Genomic DNA, 18,472 nt, shown 5'->3' with positions numbered 1-18,472 from the left:
ATTGAATACAGGGATAATTGACACAGGCGAAAATTACGTCATCGGCGATAAATTATCGCCGATAATGGGTTTTCGCCTCAAATTGAATGCTGCCCTACAACTTGTAAAGGATCCTTTAAACCTAGAAAGTGGGAACTTTTGCAAATATTTCAGAATACTTTTTCACACTGGTTACACTTGTTTTTGTTTGGCAACTTTTTAAAGCTCATTAGCAAAACCAATGTATAACGTGGAGCTGGATTGTAGTGACTGAACAATAACGTCAGGAGAATACAGTATGGAAACATGCATTTCCCTCATGGGTCTGATCTTATGATAGATACATTTAGAAATCATTGACCTCCCCATGCAAAATGTAGCCTGATAGCTGATACTCCAGATAAAATTAGCAAACAGGCCAAATATAACTGACACAGCCTGTGCCTTAAGCCCTATCACTTGTATTTACATCCGGCATCTGGTAATTACTCTGAAAATGGATCCAGCGGGTGTGAAGTTACTAGGAGCTGTGGCAGGATATGAAAGATTGTTGAATGCAAACTGTTTTTTTTTTGTTGTTGTTGCTTTTTATTATTTAAAGGGGTTTTCACCTTAAAATGACTTTCATGCATCGGCATTTATGAGCCCTCCAGTAACTTTATCATCATCTGTGGCTTCCTTCTGTGCTTTCTAACAAAGTCAAACATAACAGAGTGGGTCACAATACAACTCTGCCAAGTTCTCTGTAAAGTTATTTTCTCTGATGAATCCCCTTTCAGATTGTTTGGGGCATCTGGAAAAACACTTGTCCGGAGAAGGAAAGGTGAGCGCTACCATCAGTCCTGTGTTATGCCAACAGTAAAGCATCCTGAGACCATTCATGTGTGAGGCTGCTTCTCAGCCAAGGGAGTGGGATCACTCACAATTTTGCCTAAGAACACAGCCATGAATAAAGAATGGTACCAGAACATCCTCCAAGAGCAACTTCTCCCAACCATCCAAGAACAGTTTGGTGACGAACAATGCCTTTTCCAGCATGATGGAGCACCTTGCCATAAGGCAAAAGTGATAACTAAGTGGCTCGGGGAACAAAACATCGAAATTTTAAGTCCAGGGCCAGGAAACTCACAGACCTTAATCCCATTGAGAACTTGTGGTCAATCCTCAAGAGGCGGGTGGACAAACAAAAACCTACAAATTCTGACAAACTCCAAGCATTGATTAGTCAAGAATGGGCGGCCATCAGTCAGTTGACTGACAGCATGCCAGGGCGAACTGCAGAGGTCTTGAAAAAGAAGGGTCAACACTGCAAATATTGACTCTCTGCATAAACTTAATGTAACGGTCAATAAAAGCCTTTGACACTTATGAAATGCTTGTAATTTTACGTCAGTATACCATAGTAACATCTGACAAAAAGGTCTAAAGACACTGAAGCCGCAAACTTTGTGAAAACCAATTCTTGGGTCATTCTCAAAACTTTTGGCCATGGCTGTATTTAAAGACTGAGCCAACACACCGCATTAAGAACTTTGTGATCTGAACCCATGTATACAAGCTTATTAAGGAAACAAAAAGTAACTATCTCCACTTGCTTGTGAGAACTTTATACATTGCATCTATCTCCCAAACACACAAGAGACTAATTAGCCTCACTGATTAGTGAGATGACAGACTTGGACTTTTATGTGTAACCATTTACAAATACTACTAAATTGAATACTGCAGCCAAAAGTGGTATTATTTCAAGTTATTTTCATGTATAGTTTTTTTTATTATAATACATTTGCATACTTGCTATATGATGTGTGGGTTTTAGATATGTTAATTATTTGTATCTATTAAATACGTATTCTCATTGAATTTGAATCAAGTGATACGGAATACAGTATACTATTTTATACATAAAATCCACGTATAAGCGCAATCCATTTTTTTTTTGTAGTTAAAGCGAGCCAGCTGGTACTTGCTAATTGGATTAGCCGCATATAGTGTGAAAATAATCTCTTTTATCAAATATATAAGCGCAAAAATAAATAGCCGTCAGGTAACAGACATGCCATAGATATATAGACTGCACAAAAATAGGATAGCCACGCAAAACCAATTGGAATGTATTTACTGTGTCAGAATAAAACTAAAAAGAATTCATGCAACAACTTTTTATATTAGGTTCTTACTGACACATGGGAACATATATTATAGTACATTTATCAAATTAAAGGCACCTATTAACATTTTTAATAAAATGTGTCTGTTATTTTGAATTTGCAACAAAGAAAAGAGTTACACTCACCCGGGTTACTGTGCAGTGTGAAAGGCATCTATTGTACAGCAGAAAATGGTTTGATGGGCATTTATAAGTTGCAAAAACATTGTGCGGGTTATGGAAAATTTGCTTTGAATGTGGCGCTTGAGTGATAGAGACAGACAGATAGAATTTACCGTATAGGTTATTAGTAACTGTGGAATTACCCTAGTACTCACTGCACTATACTCTTCTCTGTCTGAATATTACAGGGGTTCCCAACCACGGTCCTCAAGGCACACTAACAGTCCAGATTTTAGGGATAGCCATACTTGAGCACAAGTGACTTAATTAGTACCTCAGTTATACTGATATAACCTTCTGTGCTCAATCACGGACATCACTAAAACCAGGACTGTTAGTGTGCCTTGAGGATCGAGGTTGGGAATCACTGGAATATTATATTGAAGTTGTATGTCTTTGCTGCCGCCTAGTGGCTGCATGAGATCAGTGCAAAGGAGCCACGAACATATAAGCACAAACGTAGCTTAAATATCAGATGTCTGAAATATTAATGCGGAAACCCATCGCCTCTTTACGTATCCCTGCAATCTCAAGTATTCTTCCGGCAAATAAATATCTTGGCAGCCGGACAGTGCATAAATGTATCGCCATGGTGCCCAGATCTCATTCCTCAGCTTGCACTGCTCAGCAACCATATGCTGCGTCTCTGACTGTTCTGCTTCACAGCTTCAATATGATGCTAGATTTACATGCAAGATGACAAAGTATGTTACACTGGGCGTCTAGCTACACTGTAGGACAGGGGTGTCCAACAAGCCGCCCCTCCAGATGCTGTGGGACTACACATCCCAGCATGCCATAATAGCAAAAGTGTGGAATACCCCAGCTGTAGAATGTTCACCAAACAGCAGATCCATGTGATGTATCAACATACTAAACAAAATGAACACTTAACTTTAAATCACAGGGGCCACAAAAAACAACAACACTATACTGCATAGCCTCATTTTATAATTAGATATTTTTCTTGCATATGTTTGTTTGAATTAAAGGAGTTGTGGGAAAGAACAGGAAAGTTACAGGACTATAACGTCTATAAGATCAACAGCAACAATACTGATCTCACAGAGCAGAGTGGAAATGTGTGTTACATATTACAGATCATCCTGACATTATAGCTCATTCATCCGCTATCTCAGTATTAGGATGGTGACTGAGCAACGTTAAAACCAAAAGGAGAAGGACACAGAGCGCTGCAGGCGGGAGAGATTGCATCACTGAGCATTGCTTGGCCTCGTACACCCTATGCTTAGTCTGGCGTTTTTACAACCGCTTGTACCGACACTGTTTGGAAAGCTAAAGGCAGACAAAATAATTTGATGGATTGATTAAATACATAGGTAAGTAAGAGAGATAAGGAGCAGGTACAATACACTTCACAAAAAGGCAGGATTGTTATGATAATAGCATAATCTGCAGCACAGAATGCAGAGTCCACAGATAGTTGTCATTTAAGAAGCTAATGTGAAAAATAAAGATAGGTTGAGGCACGGCCATAAGGGGGATATTAGAGGGGGTGGGGCTTTGAAGGGGGGGGGGGGGGGTTCTCGGGGCCAGCACACAAGGGCGAGCTCCGGGCCAGCACACAAGGTGGGTGAAGGGGTCAGCATACAAAGGGGGGGTTGGCACTGGGCCTGCACACGAGGGCTCACTGGGCCAGTACGCAAGTTTGCTGGGAGGCAAACTTTGAGGATAAAAAGTCTTGTGGCCCTCTATTCAAAGTAATTTTTTTTTTAATATGGCACGCCACGAAAGCTCAATATTTCCTCTATTTTTAGGTAAAAGCACAAAAAATTATAAATATATGTAACTAGCCTATGAGCAAAACTTCTGCACAATAGGGGCCCATAGCACTGTGGATCTCCAGGCACTCAATACATCTCTATACATTCAATTCAGATTCATTTATGAATTCGGCAGTGATGTTTTTGTAGGTCCGTGGTAATGAGTGGTCACGGTTATTAAAGGGGTCTCGTCTCACAGCGATTTCAAAAACATAATTTCCACTGCCCATAATAATAAAATAATGAATATGAGTTATTAACTGAGTGATCATTTGTGTCGCAAAGACTGAGCAATTGTTACTAAATTAATTAGGGGAACCTAGAATTCTCTTATCATCGGTGTTGGCCGGCTACTGGGTGATATAAGCAGGGTGCATTGATTAAACCACGGAGAAGATAAAATATTAATTGTAGAGATAATATTAAGCCCCGAATTCCACATGTCAGGAGTGAAATTCAACGTAATCTCCGTCTGACACAGGACCTACAAATTGTATTGGGTCTCTTACCTGGAAATCCATTAGCCAGAAGTAGGGAATGCCAAAAGTAAATTATTTCTGCCTTTCAGCTATTTCAGCAGATACACAGACATGAAAACCACCTTTTATTTTTTTTACTAGTTACTATGATGAGCGCTGACAAACAATTCACTAAGGAGCGAAAAACCATCGCTGAGAGAAAAACCATCGCTGAGAGAAAAACCATCGCTGAGAGAAAAACCATCGCTGAAGAACCCTTAGACAAATCCTCACATCCTAAGCATTAATAGATTATTATTACCAGTTATTATATAGCGTGCACATATTCCGCAGCACTTTACAGAGAATATTGGGCCATTCACATCAGTCCCTGCCCCCATGGAGCTTACAATCTATAATCCCTACCACATGCTCACACACATACACACTAGGGTTAATTTTTGTAAGAAGCCAATTAACCTACCAGTATATTCTTGGAGTGTGGGAGGAAACCAGAGTACCCGGAGGAAACCCACGCAAGCACCGGGAGAATATACAAACTCCACACAGTTAGGGCCATAGTACGAATCGAACCCACAACCTCAGTGCTGTGAGGCAGTAATGCTAACTATTACACTGAGGGCCTGATTCCGGAGCTCGCAGCAAAACTGGGCGGCTATCGATCTTGATTGATAGCTCACCCCGTTTTGTAGGCGGGTAGGATGCACAAACGGAGGCGTTCCCGGATGTTTGTGGGCGGCCTTATTGACATCACTCGTGATGTCAGTAGTGGACTTCCGGCTCTATTAGAGCTGGAAGTCCACTTGGCATTGCGAGTGCTGAGACCCTACCACGAGGGTCTCCTCGCAATGCCGATGGTCGCGATAATCGCGACCATCGCCAGGCCGCTCGCACAAGCTGTGGGTGGTCACCCACAGCTGTGCGAGCGGCCTGGAGGCCGGAATTTTAAAAAATAGGGACGCCCTGATTCAGAGCTAGCGCACGCAAATAGCGTGCGCCTCTGAATCAAGCCCTGAATCTGTATTCTACACCAACATGGCTTTTACATGCCCAGCCCTTGATTTTTCACAATGAAAAGAAGCATTTTCTTTACGGTTTATGACAAAGAACAGGAGAGTGGGTGATGACGCCGCAGTCGCACAAATGGCAATCACATGCCCCACTGCACGCCAGCACAGATCACATTTCTGCAGATACATGATTTATACCCGTCAGACATTTCAATCTAGAACCTGGTGACAGACAATCCCTGTGCTGGCAATCAATCAGTGAGCATTCATGTTTTGTAAGAGAGACTCCTTTATAAGAAGAGATTACTTTAAAACCACATTCTTGTAAGCTTGTAAAATTCAATCCTATCTTGTAGAGCTTTTACAGTTTTACATCTTAAATGAGGAAAAATAGGTAAATATCATTTTAGGAAGCAGAAGGATGCTTACACTATTTTACTCTAGGAATAAAATATATATACTACAATATTAGGGTTTCAGTTGTTTTTCTCCCTCGACCTCAATTTTTTGACTACTTTTATGCTGTAATTTTGCTACTTTTTTTCTGATCAGTAATTAGCTGATAATGTTATATATGAAATATAAATATGAGCGATGACAACACATTGGGGCGATTCAATTCAGCGCTATACTGAATAGCGCCGGGAAGGAGTACCTGGAGCTATTCAATTCACTGCGCTATTAAGTCCGACTAAAACCACTTAAGTCGGAGAATGTGGGTTAGTGTGCCTAAAGGTGGGTATTTAGTCACGCTAACCGGCATTCTCCGACTAAAGTGCAGGCCACGAGGCTTTTAGCGCCGCGCTAAGCTGAAAAGCAGCATCGTGGCTGGCACTTTAGACGGATTTCTGCTGGCACCTTCAGGAGGGTGAGAGAAGAAATCCTTTAGTTGGGCTAAGTGCGCGCTGAATTGAATAGCGCCGGGAACTGCTTCCCGGGGCTATAGAGCATGGCGCTGAATCCCCCTTTGAACTCTATTGAATACAACCCAAAGTCACCAAAAGCAGAGAGAAAATATGAGATATGGTAAGAACTTACCCTTGTTATCTCTATTTCTACGAAGTCCATAGGGTTCCACAGGATACCTTGGGGTATAGGTGTGACGTCAGTCGCAGGGCACCAAAGAGTTAAGCTTTCAGCCTCCCAGGATGCACTAGGTCCCCCTCCTATACCCCGCCCCCAGGCCAAGGCACCTCAGTTAGTTACCAAGCCATAGGCCGGAGGAGGAGAAGGAAGAGAGAGAACAAAGATCTGGACACATACAAGAATCACATTCTCACCAGAGGGAGACGGAAAACCGGTGACCAGAGCAAAGCCCATCTGCAGCACAGGTGCGACAGGGCGGGAGTCCTGTGGAACCCTATGGACTTCGTAGAAATAGAGATAACAAGGGTAAGTTCTTACCATATCTCATATTTTCTACTTCAGGGTCCATAGGGTATCCACAGGATACCTTGGGGATGTCCCAAAGCAGTATCCTTTAAGGGTGGGGACGCTCCTGTGCAGAAAGGAGAATCCGCCGCCCGAAGGAAGCATCCTGAGAGGCGAAGGTGTCAAACCTGTAATACCTCACGAAGGTATGGACAGAAGACCACGTAGCAGCCTTGCAGATCTGAACTGCCGAGGCACCACGTCAAGCTGCCCACGAAGGACCCACAGACCTAGTGGAATGAGCCTTCAGAGAAGGAGGGACCGGTAGGCCTTCATGAAGATAAGCTTCAGAAATAGCCATACGGATCCAGGCTGCCAAAGTTTGCTTTGAAGCAGGCCAACCCTTTTTACAGAAGCCATAGAGGACAACAAAGCGTCCGACTTCCTAAACAAAGAAGTGCGGTCCACATAAGTCCTTAAGGCCCGCACAACATCCAAAGAGGCCTCACCCACGGAAAGACCCGGTGAGTTAAAGGCCGGAACAACTATTTCCTCGTTAACCTGAAACTGGGAAACAACTTTGGGGAGAAACTCGGGCCGAGTGCGGAGCACTGCCCTGTTCCCATGAAAAAACCAAGAAAGGGGGTCTACAAGAAAGAGCCCCTAACTCAGAAACACGTCTGGCTGAAGCAACGGCCAGAAGGAAAACAGTCTCAGCTGTTAGCCATTTAATATCCACTGAGCCCAGTGGTTCAAACGGCGGTCCTTGGAGAGTCCTCAGGACCACAGCCAAATCCCAAGGCGCCACAGGTGGAACAAAGGGCGGCTGAATACGGAGAACACCTTGCATAAAGGTGCGCACATCCGGGATTGTAGCAATCCTACGGTGAAACCAGACAGATAGGGCCGAAACCTGTACCTTCAAAGAAGCAAGGCGAAGCCCATGATCTAGTCCCGCTTGCAGGAAGGCGAGAATCCGAGACAGACGAAACTCCCGCGGTGCATAACCTCTCGGTCGACACCACTGGAAGAACGTATGCCACACGCGATGGTATATCCTCGCGGAAGACGGTTTCCGAGCTCGTAACATGGTACACACCACAGAGCTGGCAAACCCCCAGGACCTCAGCATGGCCGTCTCAACAGCCACGCCGCCAAAGACAGCCGAGTCAGGTCCGGGTGAAGACAAGGACCCTGAGACAGAAGGTCCGGTCGTAGCGGCAACCGCAGAGGACTGTCCACGGACAGACCCTGAAGGTCTGAGAACCAGTGCCGTCTGGGCCACGCGGGAGCTATCAACAGGAGCGTCCCTCCTTCCTGTTTGAATTTCCGGATTACCCGTGGAAGAAGGGAGACCGGAGGGAACAGGTATGCGAACCTGAACGTCCACCGGACGGACAGAGCATCCACCAGAGACGCCCCTTCGTCTCTTGTGCGAGACCCGTACACCGGCAACTTGTTGTTGTGCCGGGACGCCATGAGGTCGATTTCTGGAAGACCCCACCTGTCCACCAGTAGTTGAAAAACGTCCGGGTGCAGGGACCATTCCCCTGGATGAATGTCCTGGCGACTTAGAAAGTCCGCCTCCCAATTTAGCACTCCCGGGATGAAGACCGCTGATATGGCCGGAAGATTGCGCTCCGCCCAAACCAGGATCCGAGAGACCTCTACGAGAGCCGCCCGACTGCGAGTTCCTCCTTGCCTGTTTATGTAGGCCACGGTGGTAGCATTGTCCGACTGGACCTGCACCGGGTGACCCTGGAGAAACCGCTGTGCCTGCAGGAGAGCATTGAAGACCGCACGGAGTTCCAAGATATTTATTGGAAGCTCCGCTTCTGTCGGTGTCCACCTGCCCTGGAACAAGTGTGGACCCGAAACTGCTCCCCAGCCCCGAAGACTGGCGTCCGTTGTCAACAGGACCCAATTTGGAACCCAGAACGGACGTCCCTTGTTGAGGTGGGTCATCTTTAACCACCACGCAAGGGACAGGCGAACCTCCGGGGTGAGCACAATCGTCTGGAACTTCAGAGACTGAGGCAGCCCGTTCCACTTGGACAGGATCAGGTGCTGCAGAGGTCTAGAGTGAAACTGGGCGTATTCCACCATGTCGAACACCGACACCATGGAGCCCAGTAACCTCATCGCCGAGTGTAAGGACACCCGGCGGCTGTGCAGACAACTGCGCACCCTTGACTGTAAAGCAGAGATCTTGTCCTCCGTCACGAAGATCCTTTGCTGTCCCGAGTCCAATAAGGCTCCAAGATGCAGAATCCTCCGAGACGGGATTAGAGTGGACTTCTGCCAGTTAATTAGCCAGCCGTGCCGTTGCAGCAGTGCAATGGTCAGGTCCAAGTGGTGTAACAGGAGCTCTGGAGATCCTGCCACCAATAACAGGTCGTCCAAGTACGGCAACATGCGGACTCCTTGCAGCCGCAGAGAAGCCGCCATGACCGCCATAGCGTCCTGTATGTCCAATGACACCATGTAGTCCCCAAGTTCCAGCGCCAGAATGATGGACCGTAGGGTCTCCATCCGAAACTTCGGGACCCGCAAAGACTTGTTGAGTGCTTTGAGGTTGAGAATCGGACGATATGACCCATTGGGTTTCTGTACCAAAAATAGATTTGAATAGAAACCCTGGCCCCTCTGGGAGAATGGAACAGGCACTATAACTCCAGCCTGGAGCATAGTGTGCAATACCTTCCGCAGCTCCGTAGCCTTGTTCCGGTCTGATGGTAGACCCCTGGTGAAGAATCGAGCCGGGGGTCTGTGCCGGAAGGAGAGGGCGTACCCGTGAGAGACCACCTCCAGAACCCAAGTGTCTGTCGTAGTGAACGACCAACACCGGGAGAACTGCAGCAGGCGGCCTCCCACCCTGGGATCCCCCAAGGGGAGACCCGGACCGTCAGGCCGCAGGCTTGTCATCTGGCTTGGGGGCCGGACGTCTGGTACTCCATGCCTGTTTCCGGGGCTTGACCGATTTCTTAGGGCCAGCCTGTCGAGGAAACGACTGTGGTTTGGGCCTGCCCTGGGCCCTAGATGACCGAAAGGACGATGGTCCAGAACCAGAAGGAGCAGCGGCCGACGGGAGACAAGCAGATTTGGCTGCCGCCAGCGTGGCCACAATCTTATCCAGATCCGGACCGAAGAGAACTTCTCCGGTAAACGGCAACGCTTCCAGACCTTTCTTGGATCTGCGTCCGCCTTCCAGGATCGCAGCCACAAGGTGCGACGAGCAGCTACCGCTGCTGAAGAAATTCTAGACACCAGAGTACTAATGTCTAGAGCCGCCTCGTTGATGTAGGTGGCCGAATCACGGAGATTGCCAATCAACTCCGCTTGTTCGGCCGGACAGTCGGATTCAAAAGAAGCCTCTAATGAATCCGCCCAGCGCTCCATCGCTCTGGCAACCCAGCAAATGGCCATAGCCGGCCGTGCTGCCCCCCCTGCAAGGGAATAAGCGGACTTCAGGCAGATTTCTACCTTGCGGTCCGTAGCATCCTTAAGGGAGGACATGGATGGCATCGGCAATGTGGCACTACGGACAAGACGGGTCACGTGAGAATCCACCTGTGGAGGGGATTCACACTTAGCAAAATAATTATCCGCGAACGGATAAGCCACCGCCAGGCGTCTCTGCGGCTGGTATCTTTTGCCAGGTTGTTTCCACGCCTCCTCTAAATGGTCCACCAACTGACCCGAAAGAGGAAAGACTGTGGCATCGCCCTTCACATCTTTGAAAAAGGCATACTTAGATTTAGCCGCTGGGGGAACTTCGTCCTCAATCACCAAGGCTGTGCGGACCGCCCGAATAAGTCCAGGAATATATACTTTGGACTTAGCATCAGCGTCCTTAGTATGGAAAGGTTCCTGATCGTAAGGATCCAGAATCTCCCCATCATCAGACGTCCCTTCGTCATCCTCATAAGGAGCGGACAGAGACGCCACCGGCCTTTTATGAGGCCGCATCACAGACTCCCCTTGCAATACATCCGACAAGTGCTGTAAAGAACTCGTCAGGGAGTTAACCCACGCTGGCTCCTGAGAACCCGGGAGGGGGGAAATAGGGAGACTGTGGGGTACCACCAATTGTCGTGGGAACCCCTGCATGGGTGACGACACCACAGACTGCTGGGACAAACCCATCGGAGTAAACGCGGGCTGCGGAGCTAACTGGCCCACTAAAGCTGTTAACGCCTGAGCGAAACAAGCCCAGGGCGGCTCCTGTACCGGTGCTGTAACCGTAATAGGCCGCGCCATGGACAACACTGCCGGCAAAGGCCCTCCGTGCTACCCTACCCCTCCGCTAACGGTACTTTGCACGTGGTACACTGTAGCCGGAGGGGAAAATCACTTTCAGACATGATGGCACCACGTATGTGACCTCTCTCACCAATTAAGTATTAAATAGGCGAGAGACCACCCTGCAGCACCGCACCGCAAGGGCTTTAGCAGAAAGAACAGGGACAGTAATAAAGCTGACAGTTTAGTGAAGAATAGTTACAGGCAGCGCTAGCACAGTCACATACAATGCAGAGAAATAACAATTCCTGCACTAACAGCGCTGATCACTCAACTACACAGACACAGGGCCTGGTAGGACACAGCGCTGCATACACAGACCTGAGCCACAGCGGAGGAGAGGTATGCGGGGGGACCCAGACCACGATGCTTCCTTCCAGACTTCCAGCAGCGTTCACCATGCGTTGCAGAGAAGATGGCCGCCGAGGAGCAGAGAGAAGCTGGCCTGGGGGAGGAGCGCTGACACAGGACCAGTCAGCACAGTGCAGAGAGGGCTGTGTGCAGCGGGGGAGGCGCCGGCTGTAAGACAGGGAAGGCGCGCTCCCCTGGCATGCATTTAACCCCTGGGACGCCGCAGCGCTACCGCTCTGCTGCGGTCCGCTGTCCCAGGGGGTAGTGGAAGCGCAGGTTGGTCGCCTGGCTCCACGCTGCAGCCAGTCCCCAGGGAGCCCCCTGCCTGGGGACTTAGGACCATGTGATTAGCGGGGACCCACCGCGGGACCCCGCTGCTTACCTCTGTCCCCCTTGAATCCGGCCATGGTCCGGAGCATCTGGGGTCACCGCTAGCTGTGACCCCAGACGCCCACCAGCATCCCCGGATCAGTACCGGCGTTCTGGTACCGGCGGGGTGTAGGGAAGACAGCATGGACGTCAGGACTGACTGTCCATGCTGTTCATCCAGATGTGCAGCCACAGCTGCATGAAGAAAAAGCTTCAGGGGCTCTTCTAGCCCCCACTCCAACAGGTGCACCCGACTCCGGCCGGGCACCAAACTAAACTGAGGTGCCTTGGCCTGGGGGCGGGGTATAGGAGGGGGACCTAGTGCATCCTGGGAGGCTGAAAGCTTAACTCTTTGGTGCCCTGCGACTGACGTCACACCTATACCCCAAGGTATCCTGTGGATACCCTATGGACCCTGAAGTAGAAATATACTACAGATATTCTTATTATAAGATGCTATACCATTCCTACATTGTGCTGCTCTCACCCACGTGCCTGTTGAGCCTTAGCGTCTGTCAGTGACTAACTCAGTGATAGGCACCTGATACACTCCATGTTTAACGCAGGGCAGTGCTCTAAGCTTCAAAAGAGCAGCACATTTTCCTTCTGTAACAAGTTAAAACAATACGTCTAATAAAATAATTAGACACCGGTGTGTAACAACATACAATAAACGTAGGTGGAAACCCCCTTCTGATTAGTGTTTTTGGCCATTTCAGCCACACACATTGCTAACAGGTGCATAAAACCTAGCATACAGCCATCAAATCTCCATGCTCACACATTACAGTAGGATGGGTCACACCGAAGAGCTCAGTGGCATTTATCATGCCGATGTTAGAGGATGCCACCTTCCCATCAAGTCAGTTTGTCAGATCTCTGTGTGGTCAGAGCTGCCCCGGCCAAACCACAAGTGTTCTCATCGCAAAGTAGAAAAGTCTATATGAAACCACGGCTCAGCTGTGAAGCGGTAGGTCACACATGCTCACGGAAGTCTCACAGTGCTGAAGTGTGTAGCATGTAAAAACCGCTTGTCCTCGGCTGCAACACTCACTACAGAGTTCTAAACTCACTCTAGAAGCAACGTCAGCAAAACAACGGTTTGTCAGGAGTTTCATAGATTTGGTTTTCATGGCCGAGCAGCCACGTACAAGCTTCAGATCACAAGGCGAAATGGCAAACATTGGCTGGACTGGTGTAAAGGACACCACTGCTGGATTCTGGAGCACTGGTAACGTGTTCCCAGGAATGACAAACCACGCGTCATCAACTGGCAGCCTGACGGGCCTTCAAGAATAGAAGAAGAAAGGTATATCCTTGAATTTCTTCTTTTTTTTGTCTTCTTTTCTTGAATATCTTTGTTTATTGTCTTGGGTAGCACGCCCCATAGAGAGATTATATATATAAATGAATTGTCTAACCGGGGCTTATATACAAATACCAAGAAATCTTTTTGACCTAAAGCTAGTGCAATGGTGTTTCCCAAGTTCCCCGTTCCTATTTTAAAAGCCTGACGGACCTATCTGATTTGCTTGGTGCCAGAATACTCATGCTCGAATGTAAACTCTCAGCTGTAAAGTTTGGTGCAGGAGAAGATGCAATGGTCTGGGGGTGTTTATCATGGTTTGGCCCGGGTGCCTTAGCTCTAAGAGAAAGGAAAGCTTAATGCTTCAGCATGTAATGACAATACTAAAAAATTCCAACTTTGTGGCAAAAGTTTCTGTGACAATGCAGAAAGGGAGAGCCATAAAAAGTCCATAAATAGAAACTTTTACAGAGTTTTGTGCGGAAGAACTTTTTTTTTCCTGTGCACAACCTCCCTAACGCTTCTGTGGTGGGGCCAAATGAATGCGAATACCCCAAAATCTACAGGAAAGCCAACCTGGAAAAGTGGTAGTGGAGAGAGAATGAAGGTATAGTGATATACCGAATACAGAATGTACAGAAAGAACACTATGAACGTTCCATACCATTATGTACACCAAAAGGCCCATTTGTGCACATCAGCAATGATCCCTATGCTTCGGTCAGCTAGCATCATCTTTCCTGAAAGCCAGTACAAGAATATGTGACATATTTAGTAACAGTGTTGTGTGCACCTGTGCTGTAACCCATAGCAACCCGATGTTTCATTTTCTACACTGCACTAGAAATATAACAGTGTCAGATTTATTACAGTGGGCTACAGCACATGTGTATCTTTACCCCATTACATTACTTGCCTCCTTTTATTCTGCCTCCAGTTATGGCATCATCATGGAGCCCATCCTAGTGAAATGGGTGGGATGTGGGAGGGTTCAGTCTCCAGGACGTTCTGGGACAGCATGTAAGTACAGTATGCCGCCTTTATTAAAAAAAAAAAAAAAAAAAAAAAAAAAAACACCACTGCGTAGCGACTGGCACACAAGTCTTGCCTTCATCTACTTCATCATTTACTGATGTGCTAACAGATGTTTAGTGGGGTTCCAGGTGAAAGGTCGACAGTAAAAAGGTAAAAAAAAAATGGTCGACAGAGACAACATGTCGACAGGTACAAAATGTCGACATGGGTTTAGGTCGATGGGTACAAAAGATGGACACATAAAATGGTCCACGTGATGTTTTTTTTATATTTCTTTAGGGTTAGGCACTAGGATGGACAGAGTTAGGTACTTACTCCTACGGTTAGGGACTGTGTCAAACGTTTCATTGTGGATCTAATGAACCACATCCGTTTGGTGTCAGGAATGCAGTTGTCTATGTGCGTATACTCCAGCCAATTTTATTTTAGAACATATGCTCAATTATTGAAAAATAAATAAACCTTACATGCAGCCTCAAGGAGGGCAACAGAGATGAAGTACGGTATTCCCATTACTACAAGAAACGATCCCCCATACTTTTATGCAGAACTGTGTCCCAATGGCTCAGACTAAGTCATTTGGTGTGTTGAAAAGCAATGAGGACAAGAAGTTGGCTTCTCAACGTTCCCGATAGGCTGTTTTAGCAGGGCGCCACACCCTGCCCGCTTTCAAAAGGGCAGAATGCGCCCAGCCCTTTTGGCGGCTCCCCGCTAATACATGGCGGGGGCCGTGCCCACCCGCGGGCAGCAGTGTGGGAAAAATAGTAGGGCAGCGATCACTGCCGGTGAATAGATGCAGAGAGAGGAGAGCTTGGGGGCAGACAGGCATGTCCGTAAGTGCCGGGCGCACCAACCGTGATGAAAAGGGGGCGCGTCTTGAGGTCACGCCTCCTTTCTGGCGAGCGCTATAGTTCCCTTTGTAGAGTGAACACCAAGTTCTGATTATGTGATAAAAGTCCTAAACATAAATAATGTGATATACAGTTGGAGACTTCTTAGAAACCAATCACACAACACACTACACTAAAGAACACCTCCTGCAGGATATCATACACATTGGGACTGATTCTGGGATGGGAGTAAAGCAAAAAGAAGCGAGTACTTTATATATGGGCAAAATCATGTTACGCTGCAAGTGGGGGCACAGATGTAAATGTGCAGAGAGTATTAGATCTGCGAGGGGGGTGTCCAAACTTAAATCTAAATTGCGGTGTAAAAATAAAGCAGTCCAGTATTTGGGAGCTACATGCAAAAGAAGCCATTACTTACCCTGCATGCAAAATAAATAAGGTATTTGCCCCCTTGCATTGCTTTTTTGCCAACTCAGCCCCAGTATTGTTATATTATGTCTCCATTTTTTTATTTGCCCAATACGTTTTATATATGGATGAAACGATTACCAGATCCAGTTTAACTCTGGGTTATAATGAAATGAATGTGACAGAAAAGAAGAGCTATCCCCCTCAGTGTGTTCTGAGTCAATCTCTCGTATGTGCTAAACCATATAATCACAGTATCACAACACAAGACCATGCGCGCACACTCACAAAGGGCAGATTACCTGGGCTCACAATCAGCTGGAAGTAATGGAGCTTGTTCGGGTCAGGAAAATTCACTTTACAGGTGCCTAGGGAGAAGAAAAGGAATTGTATTTATAAAGATACATTATTGTGATTTCCTTTATGTTCAAGTTGAAGATTTTTGTTGTGATATTACACCATAAAGAATGAAAAACAAAACACCTGCTTGGTTGAAAATAATTGCACCTTTACTAATTTATTAACGACTAGCGGTCGCCCGCAGCTTCACCCACAATGAAATTGCTTCTGCCAACATTGCTTTGCATAGGGGCTCTGTCGTGGGAGTGGCCCACGTGACCAGCAGCGTTATACAGACTGGTGGCATCGGCACCTTCACCCAACACTCACACCAATGTCACTGTGTGCCCTGTGCACAGACTGCTATGTAACCTATCCTATTCACCCACCACTCACACCAATGTCACTGTGTGCCTTGTGCAGACTGCTATGTAGCCTATCCTATTCACCTACCACTCACACCAATGTCACTGTGTGCTCTGTGCACAGACTGCTATGTAACCTCTCCTATTCACCCACCACTCACACCAATGTCACTGTGTGCCCTGTGCACAGACTGCTATGTAGCCTATCCTATTCACCCACCACTCACACCAATGTCACTGTGTGCTCTGTGCACAGACTGCTATGTAGCCTATCCTATTCACCCACCACTCACACCAATGTCACTGTGTGCTCTGTGCACAGACTGCTATGTAACCTATCCTATTCACCCACCACTCACACCAATGTCACTGTGTGCTCTGTGCAGACTGCTATGTAGCCTATCCTATTCACCCACCACTCACACCAATGTCACTGTGTGCCCTGTGCACAGACTGCTATGTAACCTATCCTATTCACCCACCACTCACACCAATGTCACTGTTTGCCCTGTGCAGACTGCTATGTAACCTATCCTATTCACCCACCACTCACACCTATGTCACTGTGTGCCCTGTGCACAGACTGCTATGTAACCTCTCCTATTCACCCACCACTCACACCAATGTCACTGTGTGCCCTGTGCACAGACTGCTATGTAGCCTATCCTATTCACCCACCACTCACACCAATGTCACTGTGTGCCCTGTGCACAGACTGCTATGTAACCTATCCTATTCACTCACACCAATGTCACTGTGTGCCCTGTGCACAGACTGCTATGTAACCTCTCCTATTCACCCACCACTCACACCAATGTCACTGTGTGCCCTGTGCACAGACTGCTATGTAACCTATCCTATTCACCCATCACTCACACCAATGTCACTGTGTGCCCTGTGCAGACTGCTATGTAACCTCTCCTATTCCCCTACCACTCACACCAATGTCACTGTGTGCCCTGTGCACAGACTGTTATGTAACCTTTCCTATTCACCCACCACTCACACCAATGTCACTGTGTGCCCTGTGCACAGACTGCTATGTAACCTCTCCTATTCACCCACCACTCACACCAATGTCACTGTGTGCCCTGTGCACAGACTGCTATGTAGCCTATCCTATTCACCCACCTCTAACACCTATGTCACTGTGTGTCCTGTGCACAGACTTCTATGTAATCTATCCTATTCACCCACCACTCACACCTATGTCACTGTGTGCCCTGTGCACAGACTGCTATGTAACCTATCCTATTCACCCACCACTCACACCAATGTCACTGTGTGCCCTGTGCTCAGACTGCTATGTAGCCTATCCTATTCACCCACCACTCACACCAATGTCACTGTGTGCCCTGTGCACAGACTGCTATGTAACCTCTCCTATTCACCCACCACTCACACCAATGTCACTGTGTGCCCTGTGCACAGACTGCTATGTAGCCTATCCTATTCACCCACCTCTTACACCTATGTCACTGGGTGTCCTGTGCACAGACTTCTATGTAATCTATCCTATTCACCCACCACTCACACCTATGTCACTGTGTGCCCTGTGCACAGACTGCTATGTAACCTATCCTATTCACCTACCACTCACACCAATGTCACTGTGTGTCCTGTGCTCAGACTGCTATGTAGCCTATCCTATTCACCCACCACTCACACCAATGTCACTGTGTGCCCTGTGCACAGACTGCTATGTAACCTATCCTATTCCTGTGATCGCAGGCCCAAAGCACCTCTCCCCCCACCCATTACCGGCCGCACACATGGGGCCACATCTATCTCTTGCACTGAGACAATGCATTTTGTTTTTGTTATTGCTCAGCTTTAACGTGACCGATCAAGATGAAACAAAGGGCAGGTAATTTCTAGGATGCCGTTTTCATGAAAATTGGTTTGGTAGTTTTTGCACCAACTTGGAACAGGCTGACACAACGTTCTTATACTATTAGTATAGATTTAGTTTTATTACCATTTATACCACTAGAGATCTCAGCACTCATATCAAGATATTAACAGAACCACAACGGATCCTTCAGACGAGCATTTTAGCAGAACTCATTCACATCACATCCCGTAGCAAATCGCTTTCAGAATTCTGCAAGAGTTGGTGTGATCGGTCCCAGCGCCTGTAAGTGCCAGTTGTTTATATTATCAGCTGTGTAATCAACAGATCAAAACACTG

The 18,472-nt window shown here is 47.2% G+C and overlaps 1 protein-coding gene across 1 annotated transcript in view; it reads right to left on the bottom strand.

The window, feature by feature from the left end:
- Positions 1-18,472, bottom strand: part of UBE2F (ubiquitin conjugating enzyme E2 F (putative)) — a 209,200-nt gene that overhangs the window by 158,028 nt on the left and 32,700 nt on the right. Inside the window, 1 exon segment of the mRNA XM_088449896.1 lies at positions 15,880-15,945. Coding sequence (XP_088306022.1) covers positions 15,880-15,945 — 66 coding nt within the window.

Source organism: Taudactylus pleione, unplaced genomic scaffold (assembly GCF_031769625.1).
Source record: "Taudactylus pleione unplaced genomic scaffold, aTauple2 ptg000500l, whole genome shotgun sequence".
Classification (NCBI taxonomy): Eukaryota; Metazoa; Chordata; class Amphibia; order Anura; family Myobatrachidae; genus Taudactylus; species Taudactylus pleione.
The sequence above is the reverse complement of the archived record's forward strand: the minus strand, read 5'-3'. Positions and strand labels throughout refer to the sequence as shown.